Source organism: Pteropus medius, unplaced genomic scaffold, assembly GCF_902729225.1.
Source record: "Pteropus medius unplaced genomic scaffold, Ma_sr-lr_union100, whole genome shotgun sequence".
In the NCBI taxonomy this organism is placed as follows: domain Eukaryota; kingdom Metazoa; phylum Chordata; class Mammalia; order Chiroptera; family Pteropodidae; genus Pteropus; species Pteropus medius.
Genome location: NW_024345916.1, coordinates 626,189 through 642,394, shown reverse-complemented (window position 1 = coordinate 642,394; position 16,206 = coordinate 626,189). Strand labels below are relative to the sequence as shown.

Below are 16,206 nucleotides of genomic sequence, written 5' to 3'. Positions count from 1 at the left end.
GACATAATGTCCTCAAGGTTTATCTTGTTGTAGCACATGCCAGAATATCCCTCTTTAAAGACTGAGTAATATTTCATTGTATGTTTATACCACATTTTATTTATCTATTCATCCATTTGGACTTTTGAGTTGTTTCTGGGGGTTATTTGTTTGTTGTTGTGTGTTTATTTGTTTTTAATAAATATCCTTAAAGACTGCTCAATAAAGCAGTGGAAATAGGCAAAAGTGTCCATTTACCCTCTGAACAGCTGGCTCACCAGCACCTTCTTCTCAGTAAGCAGATGGAGGCAGGAGCAAGGGTCCCGGCCACACTGCACATCGAATAAAGAACGGAGAAGAGATGAGATAGGACTCCTGTTTTGTTTTTTGTTTCTCCTTCAGAGGTTTAGGAGGATGCTGCTAGCTGAGATCTGCCTTGCCTTGTATATCCTAAGCTCTGGTGCCCCAAATCCTCTGAATCCTCCCACAGAAATTTCTTTGGCTTAGCTCAAAATTTGAAGACACAATCCCTGCCCAAGATTCTGGTGACCAGGCTTCCTGGTTGGGCCAGCCTCCCCTCCTGCAGTACACAAGCTGCTCCAGCAGGGCTGTATATTAACTGTGGAAAAGAGAAAGCAAAGGGGGTGGGTGGGTGGAAGGCACCATTGTTCTGGAAACATCTACCTACTCTTGTTCTTTTCATGCCTCTAGGTATTTGTGAACTTTGCTAAACAGCAGACTGAAATTCACGACCTCCCTCTGCACCCCCGAGCTGCTGGAGCCAGCCGACAAGCCAAGGTACCTGCCACTCATTCCCAGTCCCCTGCTTCAGGCAGATGCCCAGCTCAAGAACTAGTCCTCTGGGCCTGAGGGGTCCCAAGGCCCGCATATGTCTCCTGCAGAGAGTCCCACTAATAGCATATCCTCTCCATCCCTGCCACTCCCCTCCAGTTCTGTGCTAAAGGACTTTTCAATTTGTAGTTGTATGGGTTCCTTTTATAATCAGGAAACCATTTGAATGGTATGGGAAAGCTTTTTTGAAAAGAATTTTTCCACGTGTTTTTGCTTAGAGTTAGAGAAAAAAAAAAAACCTTGGATTTTGGAAACAAGAAGCAGGGAAGAGAGAAGAAAATATTAAAAGGTCTTTATTGTTGGGATCCTTGATATCCATGACTGGTCATATGTTTGAGCTTCAAAGGAAGGGAATTAACTGGCATTTCATTTCAATGGTGGACACATTTGGTTAGAGCAAGGATTATTATTTTAGGAAGAGGGCTCTTTGTTCTTTATAAAAATATCAAGATGATGAAGGAAGAAGCAATAGAAGGTATATATCCTAGACTGTGATAACTCTTGGGATAGGTGCTTCCAGGGTCCCCCGGCATGACACCCCAGCCCCATGTACAGAGCACTCCTACCCCATCCCAGTTCCCGAGAGAGAAAGAGAGGCAGGCAGACAGACAGACAGAGACAGAGAGACCAAAGCCAGCCCCCAATGCTGGCCAGGAGTGAGTGCTGGGCAAGGTGACCTCAACACACAGCCAGTAGAATCTCCTCTTTCCTGAGCCGGGCTTCCAGGGACACTGAGTGTCTCTGTTTGGAAGGGGTCAGATTGAGGGGCCGTCCCAGCCCCAGCTCAGTATGCAAAAAGCACTGACATGTAATTCTTCTCCATTGTAAGCTTTCCATTTAGTTTGCTTCTGCTGATTAAATCAAAGTCATTTGAAAAAAGAGAGAGAGAGAGAGAGAGAGAGAGAGGAGGAGGAGGAGGAGGATGGGGGCGTTATACTGCAGCAGGCACTGGGATCTAGATGCCTTGGCTTAATCCTGGGATTTTATTTTTTATTTTTTTCTTAGTTTTACTTTTTGTTTTTTAACTTTTCAATTCCAGTTGACATTCAATATTATGTTAGTTTCAGGTATACAGCATAGTAGTTAGACATTTATATAATTTATGAAGTGATCCTCCTGATAAGTCTAGTACCCATCTGACAGCATACATAGTTAATACAATATTACTGACTATATTCCCTATGCTGTACTTTACATCCCCATGACTATTTTATAACTGCCAATTTGTACTTCTTAATTTCCTTCCGCCTTTTCACCCAGCCCCTCAATGAGTATGAGTATGTTTCTATTTTGTTCATTTATTTTGTTTTTTAGATTCCATGTATAAATGAAATCATATGGTATTTGTCTTTCTCTGTCTGACTTATTTCACTTAGCATAATACCTTCTAGGTCCATCCATATTGTTGCAAATGGTAAGATTTTATTCCTTTTTTATGGCCGAGTAATATTCCATTATATATATGTACCACCTCCTCTTTATCCAGTCATCCTATCAATGGACACTTAGGTTGCTTCCACCTCTTGGCTATTGTAAATAATGCTACAGTGAACATAAGGATGTATATATCTTTTTAAATTAGTGTTTTGGATTTCTTCAGATAAATACCAAGTAGAATTGCTGGGTCATATGATAGTTCTATTTTTAATTTTTTGAGGAACCTCCATACTGTTTTCCATACTGGCTGCACCAATTTGCAATTCCGCCTGTAGCGCGCGAGGGTTTCCTTTTCCCGCATCCTTGCCAACATTTGTTGTTTGTTGATTTAACGATAGCCATTCTGACGGGTATGAGGTGGTATCTCATGGTCTTGATTTGTATTTCTCTCTTCATTAGTGATGTTGAGCATCTTTTCATATGTCTATTTGCCAATTTTATGTCCTCTTTGTAGAAATGTCTACTTAAGTCCTCTGCCCATTTTCAAATTGGATTGTTTGTCTTTTTGGTGTTAAGTTATATGAGTTCTTTATATGTTTTTGGATATTAACTCCTTATTGGATGCATCATTGGCAAATATTTTCCCCCATTCAGTAGGTTGTCTTTTTGTTTTGTTGCTGGTTTCCTTCGCTATGCAAAAAGTTTTTAGTTTGATATAGTCCCACTTGTTTATTTTTTCTTTTGTTTCTCATGCCCAAGGAGACGTGTCCAAAGCAAAATATTACTAAGAGCAGTGTCAGAGAGTTTACTGTCTATGTTTTCTTCTAGAGGTTTTATAGTTTCAGGCCTTGTATTTAAGTCTTTAATCCATTTTGAGTTTATTTTTGTACATGTATAAGAAAGTGGTCATTTTATTTTTTTGCACATATCTATCCAGTTTTCCCACCACCATTTATTAAAGAGACTGTCTTTATCCCATTGTATATTCTTGCTTCCTTTGTCATAGATTAATTGACCATATAAGCATGGATTTATTTCTGGACTCTCTATTCTGTTCTATTGATCTATGTGTCTGTTTTTATACTATAACCTTGCAGTATAGTTTGATATCAGTTAGCATGATACATCCAACTTTGCTCTTTCTCAAGATTGCTTTAGCTATTTCAGGTCTTCTGTGGTTCCTTAAGCCTGGAATTTTAAAGGGACAAATTAACTCATCCATTCTCTCCAGACTTACCTGGAAAGTAAATCAAATAAAATCAAAGCATTTTTCCCATAAGGAAAGATGTACAAAACCCCATTTCCCATAAAATTCTCATTCTTCCCATTGGCTTCTTAATTGTGAGAAAAAACAAACACTGTTAGTGATTGAAACACTCCACTCCAAGGTTGTGCTTATGATGAATATTTCCCCTTTCTTTTGACCAGTAGAGACCTATTGGTTACTTGACAAGGTTGACTTTGCCTCCCATCTTTCCAGAGGGCCCAGAAATACATAAGTAAAAGCATCTATCCAAGGAAAGTTAGTTTTGCTAAGATTTTATTATATATAGATCTTGTACTTGCTGTTTACACCTGTAAAAAATTATTCTTTGAAAGCCACTTGCAGTTATGAATCTTTTTCATTACTCAGAATAAATAATTGAGTAATATGACCTGGAACTACCGGTGGTCTCTCCACCCCCACCTAGCATATTCTCTCTAAAAGGGCTAACACCAGGTCATCTCTGGACCAGGTGAGGGTACTGATGATCTATGATCCACAGCAGTTAATTCCAAACTTTCTCCCTTTCTAGGATGTGACCATTTTCTATTTTGTTTGTCATATCTTAATATGCAAATATTTAAAAACCTATTATAACACATTTATTAAATTGGTATATTTTTATAATAAATTTATGATTCGAAACATAACTAACTTTATAGCATACTACCAAGTTTTATAAAAATCTTCTGTACAGTATTATATATAAACAAATGTCATAAAACAAATAGTAGTTACATTCTCATTTACAATAACTTTAAAATAATTTTCCTTAAAGGATCCTATAAACAAGAAAAAGTTCATTTCAATGAGTTCTAGAAGATATTCACATCTTCCTCTAAACAAACGAGAGCGTGCAGCTTCAGGAAGTACAGCAGGCTGGGGGCTTCACCGCCCCATTTGAGAGCAAGGACCACACCAACATTTCATTATCTAGAGATCAGTATGTCTTCTTATCAAGAATGTTATAAATTCTTAAAGGACTCAGTCCTGGAAAATATCTTTTGGGGTGAGGTTTTGTGGACTCTCACAATCTGTTGTATAAAAACAGGGGAGGATCAAGGTTTTGATAGATGACTAGGCAGTAGATAGGTGATCAGTCAATTTAGAAGCTTCCTAAATGAGTTAATAATTGAGTGACTATCACATGCGTTTTCCAAAATCAGGAACTACTCATATAAATTTATGATCCTTATTCTTACACATGTTACAGAGTTTCTGCATATAACTTATCTTTATTGGTTAGTTTCAGAAGTACCTGCAGCCTTGACTGGGATGTTCTTAGTTCTAAATACTAGATTAATCATCTTCTTAAAAGGATGTGTGATTTTTTAAAACCCAATAATCGATAAGCCACATTTTGTCTAGTCTGGGCAGGCCTATATCCAATCCCTTCCTTGCTAACATTCCCCCACCCCCAAAGCTAAGAATTCAACCTGCACCTAATGGTTACTCAACAAAGTTGACTTTGTCTCCTACCTCTCTAGAGGGTCCAGAAATGCCTAAGTAAAAGCATCTGTCCAGAGAAAGTTAGTGTTGCTAAGATTTTCCAGCCACTCTTTCTCATACAGAGACCATGCCTTTCCATTTGGAAAGGTCACTTTGGTATCCACCAAAGACAAGAGTTGGACTCAGTGCCCAAGCTTTTATCTGGAGCCTGCTGTCCCCAAAACCAGCTCCAATATCTCCCCACTCTCCCATCCACCAGTCAAAGTTTCATACTTCCCTGGAGCCACCTCTCTAAGAAGTAGCAAAGTGAATTCTGCACCTCAAGGATGACCTAAACTATCCTTCCTGTCTTGGCTTTTAAGACAGGAAGAGTATGGTAACTTTCTTGGGCTTAAAAAAAAAAAAAAAAAAAAAAAAAAGCAGACCATGACAGCCTTTGGAAACCATACAGAGGGTGTAGCTTCCCTCTAAGATGTAAGTCTGTCCATATGCGGAGGGTGTGTTTGTATGACATCTGCACTGTGGAGCCAGAGGGATCCGAGGAGTCATGGGATCCAGACTTTTTGCAGCTAAGGGAACAAGCATAGCCCATAACCTTGGTGAGCTGACAGAATCACAGTGTCCGTAGCTGAGCTTCCTTCAGCTATTGATTAATGGCTGTTTAACTTTTAAAATCTAAAAGCTGTTGAACCATCTCTTTAGAAAACTGAGATGACAAGTCCATCTGTTCTCTTTCGACAGATCTGATCTCCTTCCATACTGGTCATTTGCTGCAGCCGGAAAGGAACTCCAGGCAGCTGGAAGCGCAGGAGCTTTTGCCATGTGGTCTTCTGATCTGACTAGACAGCATAAGTAAGGCCTCTGCAGCAGAAACAAACACATGTGGGGCACACAGAAAACTCCAAAGGAACCTTTTTCAGAAAGAAAACAAAACTGACTGGCTTACCTGGGACACCTGATGGCAAAACTGACCCAGACAAAAGGAGTCAAAACTCTTTTCATCCAGACCAAGAAGTAGAAATCTTGGTCCATCCTACTAGTAACTTTGACCTCAATAACACTCCCATTTCAAGTGGATATTCTTTTCTCTGTGTGTATGTGTGTAATGTCTTATTTTTAAGGAGAAAATAAAATGCGAACATACTTATCACAAACTATCTGAATTCACTGATCTCACTGATGTGCACCATCTGGTTTTAGACATTCTTGATACCTGTGCAGCTTCCTGTCATTTTATGAGCTTCTGAAAGAGTTATTGCCACAGGAGTGCCAGTCATGGCAAGATTCTGCAACACTGGGGTGGAAGTGAATGGACTAGTTTTGATGTTTCATGTCAAGTCTGATTTATAGAATTTGAAGAAAACCCAATTGGCAATGCATATGAACATTGTCCATTGTCAGGTGGGTTATTATTTGACTGTAGGTTTTATGTCTGTTTATCCAGCTTATTTGAATGCCTACCTCATAGGTATAATTAAGACAGGAGAAGAAAAGGCAAGGAAAACTGAGAGTGGATCTTTGGATATAAGATCCAACATGTCGTTGTAACTGTTTAAAGATGTCAAGGCCTCATTCATACTGTGCCATGCCATTTCCACAGTGCTGATGTGTGCATCTTCTGTAGTGATGCTGGGAGGCAGAGGTTCACAGGACATCTAATCATTCACATAAAAGCTCACCAAAAATCAGAAAATAACAGTTTTGAACCAAACCATTTCAGAAGACTTATGGACAAGAAGAGAAAACAGACTTCTTTGCCAAGGCGGGCTCCTCTCCATTACCCACAAATGGGCTCCCTAGTTTAAACACTTTCTAGAGCAATGCTTCTCAAAACACCATGGCTATGCTCCAGAACCTGGGGACAGGGGTGCGGGGAGGGGAAAGAAGAGGAAGAGAAAGATGCTAAGATCCAACAACTGTTACTGAGAAGGGGACATGGAAGAAAGTGAACACAAGATAGTGACATTTTTCCCTGAGCAAGGAAAGTCCTGTGCTTCTCCAGAGACAGACAGAGGGCAGAGTGCTACACACAACTTTAAATCCTGCACAACTACTGGCTGGCCCCTTTGTAAATAACTATAGAGATTACAAAACTGGAAGCCTCAGAGCTTAATCTGGTTTCGATTTTTTCTTACATTTACCAATGACCAAAACCATAAAACTATTTTAACTAGAGGTTGGGAAAGCCCAAGAGTGTGCTGTTAACAACTCAACATCATGCTGTTGCATCCTTGCTGGTTTTATCATTTAAATGAGCAACTATAAAATCACAAGGAAGAAGACTCAGCAGAGAGCAGGGACAAGCTGTCATGTGTGGTGGGTTGTGAGGGTTTTAGAAAGGCACCATGGACTAGAAAGAGTCAGATACAGGTAATATCTCACCCAGCCTTGGGGAGGAAAGTTTAGTTTAGCTGTTTGTCTCCACTACACCCGAGCTCTCCAATGGCAAGGTCTATGGGTTTTTTTGTCGTTTTCCCCAGCTCCTGACACACAGTAAACACTCAACAACTGCACGCTATGAAAACCCAGCAAAAAAAAAAAATGCACAGAAATGAGGTAGGTCCAAGAAAGTGATTCCTCCAATAAGCTAAAGACAGCAGCAAAGGGCAAGCAAAGCAACAGAGACGCCATGCTTTAAAAAATATTAGTCGCAAAACATAAGCAGGAAAAAAATTGAGGAGGAGGAGGCATGCCTACAGTTCGCTTGGATTTGAGGAGTGTTCAAGTTGGAAGCTTGGCGCAGATCTCCTGACAACATGCTAGGCTACTGAAAGATCTCCCAATCTGGTTTAATAAGGAAGATTTACAAAGAAGAAGAGGAGAAAATAGAGAGAGCCATTTCAGAAAATAAGACAAACATGATGTTCCAAGAATATGACTTGCTTCCAGGTTTTCTAAGCTTCCAGTTTTTCTTTGGGGAGCTCAAGGTTTTGGAATGATTGGGGTAAAAAGAAAATCTCTTCTTTCACTGTGAGTAAAAAGCTCATTGAGAGCTTCGTTTTTCCCTCCTACTATGGCTTAGGAAAAAAAAAGAGGAAGGGGAAAGTGGTGCAGGCGCCAGGTCAGCAAAGCTCTGGGCTTGAAAGAAAGGGTCTCTATGACATCCTGGGTATTTGCGCTGGGGCCGCCAATGAGGAAGTTCTACACCAGCAGGCCTGGGGGACCTAGGGAGAAAGAAAGTTTTCCCCTAGGAATATGGCAGCATCACCTCTGTGGGAGAGCTGCTTCAGGCACCAGACAGACCCAGCCCACTGGGCCCACGTTATCTGGGCTTGGTTTCCTCGATGTGGTAATTCAGTGCCTCAGCAGTCCCCTGAGATGAACAGTTTGTGACTCCTGATGTTCACAGTGCAGAACTGCTACCACATTTTGTCCAAAGTGGTTGTCAAGGGGGGTACTAGAAGTGTCAGGTTCACAGAATCACAGGCTTATAAAAGTAGAAAATACCTCGATTTAAAACAACAACAACAACAACAACTAATCCTTTATACAATTGTTTTGCTTTGCATTGTCTTAATGGAAAAGGAAAATGAGTCCCAGAAAGATTTAGTTACTTGGCTGGGCTTCAGGCATTCCCGGCAGCCCTCAGGCTGGTCCTCTTCCAATTACTTCACTCCCATGTCCAAAGAGACACACCCACCAGATCCAGAACTCTGGAATTCCCTGCCCAGATGGTCTAAAGCCTGCTTTGGGGGCCTAGGTGGACCTCTTTCTTGGTTCAAAATAGTCCATCATGCAGGCTCATGGTCTATACTTGGTACATGAGGAAACTCTTTGGAAAAGCATGAAAAGAGGGGTAAGTCATCGGACAGCTGGTTCTGTACCACCATAGTCCAACATAGAACCCCAAGGAAACCAAGTTGTCAAAATATGAACTTAGTTCGTTATGCAGGTGATTATTTAGCAGTTTGTTGGCTTGATTTATTACTGTAAGAATTGAGACACAGATGGTATGAGGACCCCCAATATGTACTCTCCTGAGAGTCCTTCTCAAAGCTCACCATGTCACACACTCAGCTTTCTGAGCAGGTACCTGACGTCGAGGCTCAGATGTGTATGTTTTGTGAGTAAAGCTTTACCCAAACTAGTTATTCTCTTGGTTTTGTGCTTTGGTAAATTTCATAAGGGACCACAGCTTATTGGAGCCACATTCCATAGTCTGGGTCACGGTGAGTTTCAGGGGGCGTATTTCATCTACAAAGCACTGCACAGACAGTACCTGGTCAGACAGCATTCCAGGCACGCAGCTGAGCAGTGATGCTGTTCTCATTTTCCACCAGAGCTCGGCAATCTCCTTGGTCTTGAATGATACTGACCACAGAATTGTTCCTTTTATGGCTACTAGAGAAGCAAAGGGGTAAAAGAGAAAGAAGAGAGGAAACTGAGGGCAGAAGAAGGACAGAAAACATTCAATGCTTCATGTTCTGGGAATAAAGCAGCAAACAAGACTTAGCCTCTGTCTTCATGGTGCTAACATGCAGGGGTCAACAAACTTTCTGTAAATATTTATAGATAGTAAACATTGTTCATTTTGCAAGTCATACAGTCTCTGGTAGAAACTACGCAATTTGGCTGTTGTAACAAGGAAGCAGCTGTAGAAGATAACATAATGGATTCAGGGGGCTGGATTTGGCCCCCAGACCATACTGAGCCTACCCCTCTTCCAGTAAGTAAGTAGAGGTTCGTGTTACAGAGGCAGCAAAAGCAATCTCTTAAAAGGTGCTTTTAAGAGACCCCAATACCACTTGTTTTCTTTTCTCTGTTTCATAGGAACTCTAGTTTAGCTGGGATAGCAGATGTTCAAAGATAAGTCTGAGCATGGAGAATGGGGATGATTTTCAAGCTCAGGAACTATCATTTCACATCTCCTCTCTTGACTGAAGCCCCGGTGTACAAAATGATCCTTAGCAAAAATGACTGACAGTAGCCAGCCTATAGGAAGTTGAACCTGGGTTTTTACCTGTCTTGCAGTCACTGCATCTCATGCAACAAGATGTCTTATGGGCATAGCATCAATTCCTACCTACACCAGCAGGTATCTAAGGGTCTGACTCCCTTATAAAAAAGAACCCTGGAGTGTTTTCTTGCCCTTTCTGCCATATATCGTTACAGCAAAAAGACAGCCATCTACAAAACAGGAAGTGGGTTCTCACTAGACATCAAATCTGCTGGCACCTTGATCTTGGATTTCAGCTTCCACAATTGTGAGAAATAAATTTTTGTTGTTTATAAGCCACCCAGTCTATAATATTCTATTATAGCAGCCCGAATGGACTAAGGTAAGGAGAAAGGGAAAGAGAAGAAGAGAGAGAGAGAGAGAGAGAGAATATGAATGAATGAATTATATAAGCTCACTCAAGAGCTTCCTGAGAAGCAGGAAGTAGGAGGGAGAAGAAAAAGCTTCTCAAAAGGATCATTCACTTACTCTGATTTTCAATGATTCTCATAATTCTCAAAATAACATACAAAATCCTCATCTGGTGGTAAAGACTTTTAATTATTTTTTTCCCAATCTATCCTTTCAGCTTTATTTCTTATCGATTTCTATGTATGTACTATAATCTAGCCAAACTCCTAAAAGGCCTTCATTTCCCTCTCTCCCTGTCTTTAATCATTCTTGTTTGCCTTCCTAGAATATCTTTCTCTCTAAATTTCACTTTAAAATTTTGTATTCAGCATTAACAATGAATTATCAATATGAGAAAAACAGTTTGTTCTCTGTCTCATACCACACAAAAATAAATTTGAAATGGATCAAACTATTCTTTTTAAAAAAATTAAAAGCCATTTTAATCATTTTTAAATTTCAAAACAATCACAATTTTATAGAAAAGTTACAAGTGTAGTAGAAAAAATTTTTTCTTAAATCATTTGAGAGAAAGCTGCCAACCTGATTCCTCACATCCCTGAAAAGTTTGTATTTCTTACAAAAAATATATTTTTCTACATTATCACAATATAGTCATTAACATCATTAAATTGACATGGATACATCACATCATCTAATCCTCCACTCAAGTCTCAACAACTATCCCAATAATGTCCTTTATTACAAAAGGATTCAGTTCAAAACCACATGTTAGATTTAGTTGGCGTGTCCTTTTGGTTCTTCAGTTTGAAATAGCTCCTCGGTCTTTGAAAAATTATAGGCCAGTAATTTTGTAGTAATTTTCTTTAATGTGAGCTTGTTTGATATTTCCTTATAATAATATTCAGGTTATGTATCTTTGGCAGGAATATCTCAAAAATGATGCTGTTTTCTTCCCGATGCTCTTTTCTTCCCATTGCATCCTGTTAGATGGCATAGGATTTTTATTTGACCAATTACTAATAATGTTAACCTTGATTTCTTGATCATAGAGGCATCTGTCATGCTTCACCACTATAAAATTACTGTTTCCTTTTGTAATTAATAGGTATTTTGTGGAGACTATCTTTGAGACTATGTAAATTACGCCATTCCTCTTCAAATGTTTAATATGTTTATTTATTTCTTTCCGTCTGCATGAATTCATGGCTTCCTATTTCATTCAATGGATTTAATTCCTTATTATATTATTTATTGTAATGCTCATTTCCCCCCTGATTTAGCCAATGGAAACCCATCAAGCTGGCTTCTGTGTCCTTTTTACACATTCTATTTCATTCTTTAAGTACGTCCTAGCTTTCTGGCAGAACAAGACATTTCAGGTTCATCTTGCCATCTCCTCACCTGGAATCAACCATTTCCCAAGGAGCCCTGGTTCCTTTTAGGGAATATGCTGTTTAGAAGCCAACATCTAGACTCTCTCAGTAGATGGAGCTTATATATGTATGTATGTGTGGGTAGATAAGTAGATAGATAATTGATAGATGATAGGTAGACAGATAGATGATAGATGATAGATACATACATACATACATACATACATACATACATACATACATAATACATACAGATATCCATTTACCTATATATTTATTTCTACATATATATCAATGTATGTATTGACAATTATGAGTTCACATCAATATCTCTAATTCTAATCTAATTCTAACACAAGATTCACTTTAATTTTCTCTCATTCCATATTTTTAATTCCCTTCTCTGACAGGCTGGCTCTCACATATTTACATACATATTTACTTGTTTGTTCGATCCTCATTCATGTAATTCATCTCCCATCCACACATAGATCTCACCTCACACAACTAAGTTCTGATACCACATTTTTCTTACTCTCAGTCCTACTCAGGCTCTGACTCCACACACTGGCCCACTCCCACCATGTAGATACCTTTCTTGCCCTGCCTAGGGTCTTACTCTCCACAAAAGTTCGCCTTCCTACATGGATGCCCTACTCACCTCACAAAGTCTCTCATACCCGGCTCAGGGCCACTGAGACTCCCTGCTCAGGCCCACAGGAACATCTATCCTGTTCTACTCCACTTAGTGGCCTTAAAAATAATTTGTATAGGAAAGAAAGGGAACAGAAAAGGAAAAGGAAGAGGTACTAACCATTTTTGAAAAGCCAAACTTGAAAAATTTAGGGAGAAAACATAAAATACTATCTCCATCATGTAGGGCTAAGAAAATTTTTCTTAAACAATAACATTGGTTGCCAACACTTACTAAGTACCAACTATATGCCAGGTACTATTTTAAGCACTTTACATGTTTAAGCACATAGTCTTACAATTATCTAATAAGCAAGAGCTGTGATTATCTCCATTTTACAGAGGAGCGAATGGAAGTCCAGAGAGGTTAACTTAACCTAAGTAAAACAGTAAGTGGTGAGGCTGGGCTTTAAACCCAAATCATCTGGCTCCAGAGCCCATAGTCTTAGTCAATACTCCATACAGTCTCTCAAAAGACATACAATACAAACACACATGTACACACACACACACACACACACACACACACACACACACGTAGAAAAGATTCATTCATTTGAATATATTAAACAAAACGTAGAACGATTTTCAAAAACAAAACAGAAAACAGGTTTTCGTTCCATAAAACAAAGTGTACTCTAAAAAATAAAGACAGATCACAGGCAGGGTGGAATTATTATCAGTGTGCATAATGAACGAAGAATTAGTATTGGATATCAAGAACTTCTGTGATTCAATAAGATAAGACAATCCCAAGAAAAATTAGCAAAGAACATGAATAGGCACTTCACAGAAATGGCCACTAAATATATGAAAAGTTGGTCAACCTCATTAGGTTTCCTCAGTCAAGGAAATGGAAATCTAAATAACAATGGGATACACATTCATACTTCTCAGGTTGGCAAAAATTAGAAAGTCAAACAATACTGTCTTAGCCCACTCAGGCTGCTATAACAAAATACCATAGACTGGGGAGCTTTTAAACAACAGAAATATATTTTCACAGTTCTGAAAGCTGGAAGTCGGAGACCAGGATGCCAGCATGGTCAGGTTCTGGTGAAAGCCTTCTTCTGGGTGGCATACTGACTTTTCCTTGTATCCTCACATGGTGGAAAGAAAGCAAGCTAGCTCTTTGGCCTCTTCTCTCTTTTAAGGGCACTCATCCCATTCATGAGTCTCCAACCTCATGACCTAGTCACTTCCCAAAGGCCATTACGTTGGGGGTTGGACTTCAACATACGAATTTCAGGGGACATAAACATTCACTCTGTAAGAAATACCAAATCTAGAAAGGGCAGGGGCAATGGGAACTCTCACTACTGGTGAGAGTATGTGATGAGGGTCCCCAAGACCACTCCCATGTTCAGAGATGGTCTAGGAGCACTTACAGGATTCAGCATATAATTGTACTCATGGCTAAGATTTATTACAGCAACGTAGGAGGAATACACAGAAAGGTCACAGGGGAAAAAGACGGGTGAAGTCTGGAGGGATCCACACACAGTCTCTCTTATGTATCCTCCCTCTCATGAGGGATAACACAGAGTCCATTCATTTCCAAGCAGTGAAAACACAGCAAAATGTATGTTTCTGCCCCAGGAAGCCCATTAGAGACTCAGCACCCGTGGATCTTACTGTCAGATTGTCACATAAGCACAATCTAACTAGCATGTTCCAAAATCCCATACCATAGACCAGTGTTTGCACAAACAGTCTAGGCATAGAACACCTCCCCCTTATCGGTTAAAGAATAGTGAGAACACTCCAAAAATCTCAGTTTCCAGACACCAGACAAGCGCCAACCTTGCAAGCAGGCCCTTCTAAAGTTGGTAGCTTCAGGCCTGCTATTGAGCCCTTTTCTGCAGACAATGTACATGGATATGAAAGATATTGCAGTTTGGACAGGAGTTTGACAACATATAACAGAGTTAAAGACACGTATGTCCACCTCCCCAAAAAGTCTCCTCCTAGGTCTAGTCTGTCATGTAGAACATGTCGCCCATGTGCACATGGGCAACATGTTCAAGTATGCTCCTTGTAACCTTGTTTCTAATAACAAAAACATGTTTTCATTCCCTATGCTGTGCTCTACATCCGGCGACTGTTTTGAAGCTACTAATTTGTATTCCTTCATCCCTTCTCTTTCTTCATCCAGCCCCTCTGACCACCTTCCCTTTGGCAATCACTAGTTTGTTCTCTGTATCTGTGAGTCTGTTTTCATTTAGTTTCTTTTGTTCCTTAGATTCCACATGTAAGAGAAATCATATGGTATTTGTGTTTTCTGTCCGACTTATTTCAGCATAAAATACCCTCTAGGTCTATCCATGTCATCATAAATGGTAAGATTTCATTTTTATAGCTGAGTAATATTCCATTGTATATAAGTACCATAACTTCACTTTTTAATGTTTTAATTTTATTTTTAGTTTCAAGTATATAGCACATTGGTTAGACTTTTATATAGTTTATGAAATGATCCCTCTGATTGCTCTTCCTCTTCTCTGGCTCTACACCTAGCCATTACATTAATGCTAACTGCATTCCCTATGCCTTGCTCCCCATCCCCATAACCATCTATCGACTACTAATTTGTACTTCTTTAACCTACCACCCCTTTCTCCCAGCACCCCAACCCCCCATCCCCTCTGTCTACCACCTAACATAGGAGGACCTAAATAAAGCAACTATTGACCGACATACAGGAAGAGAGCGACCATAATACATTCACAGTGGGAAACTTTAACACTCTATTGACATTAATGGACTGATCTTCCAGACAGAAAAGCAACTAGAAAAAGCATTATTCAATGACAAAGTAGACCAGATAGACTTAATTGATATTTTTAGAGCATTTCACCACAAAGCAGCAGAATATACATTCTTATCAAACACACATGGAACATTTTCCAGAAAAGACTACACGTTAGGCCACAAAAAAAGTCTCAGTAAATTTAAGAAGACTGAAATCACATCAAGAGTCTTCTCCAATTACAATGGTATGAAACTAGAAATCAATACGAGAAAACACACAACACGCATAAACAAATGGATGCCAAATAAGATGCTACTAAACAATGAATAGGTTAACAACAAGATCAAGGAAGAAATCAAAAGATACCTTGAGACAAATGAAAACACAATGACCCAAAACCTACAGGACACACTGAAAGCAGTCTGAAGAGGGAAATTCATAGCAATACAGGCTTACCTCGGGAAACAAGAAATGTCTCAAAAACAATCTAACCTTATACTTAAAGGAATAGAAAAAGAAGAACAAACAAAGAAGAACAGAAATACAATGAATTATTAATGAATACTTAGAACAATCATAGGCCAACAAATTCAACAATCTATAAGAAGTGGATCAATTTCTAGAAGCACGTAACCTTCTAAGATTAAAACACGAAGACACAGAACATCTAAACAGACCAATTACTACCAAGGAAATTGAAACAGTCATCAAAAAACTCCCTATAAATAAAAGTCCAGAATCAAATGGTTTCACAGATGAATTCTACCAAACATTTACAGAATTAATACCTATCCTTAAACTATTTCAAAAAATTGAAGAAAGAAGAACTCTTACAAATTCATTTTACAAAACAAGCATTGTCCTGATACTGACACCAAACATCTTAGAAAAAAAGAAACCTACAGGCCAATCTTCTTCATGAACATGCATGCAACATTTCTCAACAAAATATTGGCACACTGGATTCAACAATACATTATAGGATTATACTCTATGACCAAGTGAGATCTATGGCAGGAATACAAGGATGGTTCAACATCCATAAACCAATCAATGTGATACATCAAAGAATGAAGGATAAAAATCATATCTCAGAAAAAGCTCAACATCTTTGACAAAAACCATCTTTTCCCGATAGAAACTCTCAACAAAGTGG

At 39.2% G+C, this 16,206-nt stretch overlaps 1 protein-coding gene across 1 annotated transcript in view; it reads left to right on the top strand.

Annotated features, from left to right (window-relative positions):
* The window catches only part of ABCA4 (ATP binding cassette subfamily A member 4), a 107,560-nt gene extending 101,482 nt beyond the window's left edge, over positions 1–6,078 (top strand). Inside the window, exons 46-47 of the mRNA XM_039874816.1 lie at positions 691–777; positions 5,663–6,078. Of these exons, the coding sequence (XP_039730750.1) occupies positions 691–777; positions 5,663–5,668 (93 nt within the window). The 3' untranslated portion in view covers positions 5,669–6,078. The remainder of the gene's footprint in view (positions 1–690; positions 778–5,662) is intronic.
* Positions 6,079–16,206: the final 10,128 nt, after the last annotated feature.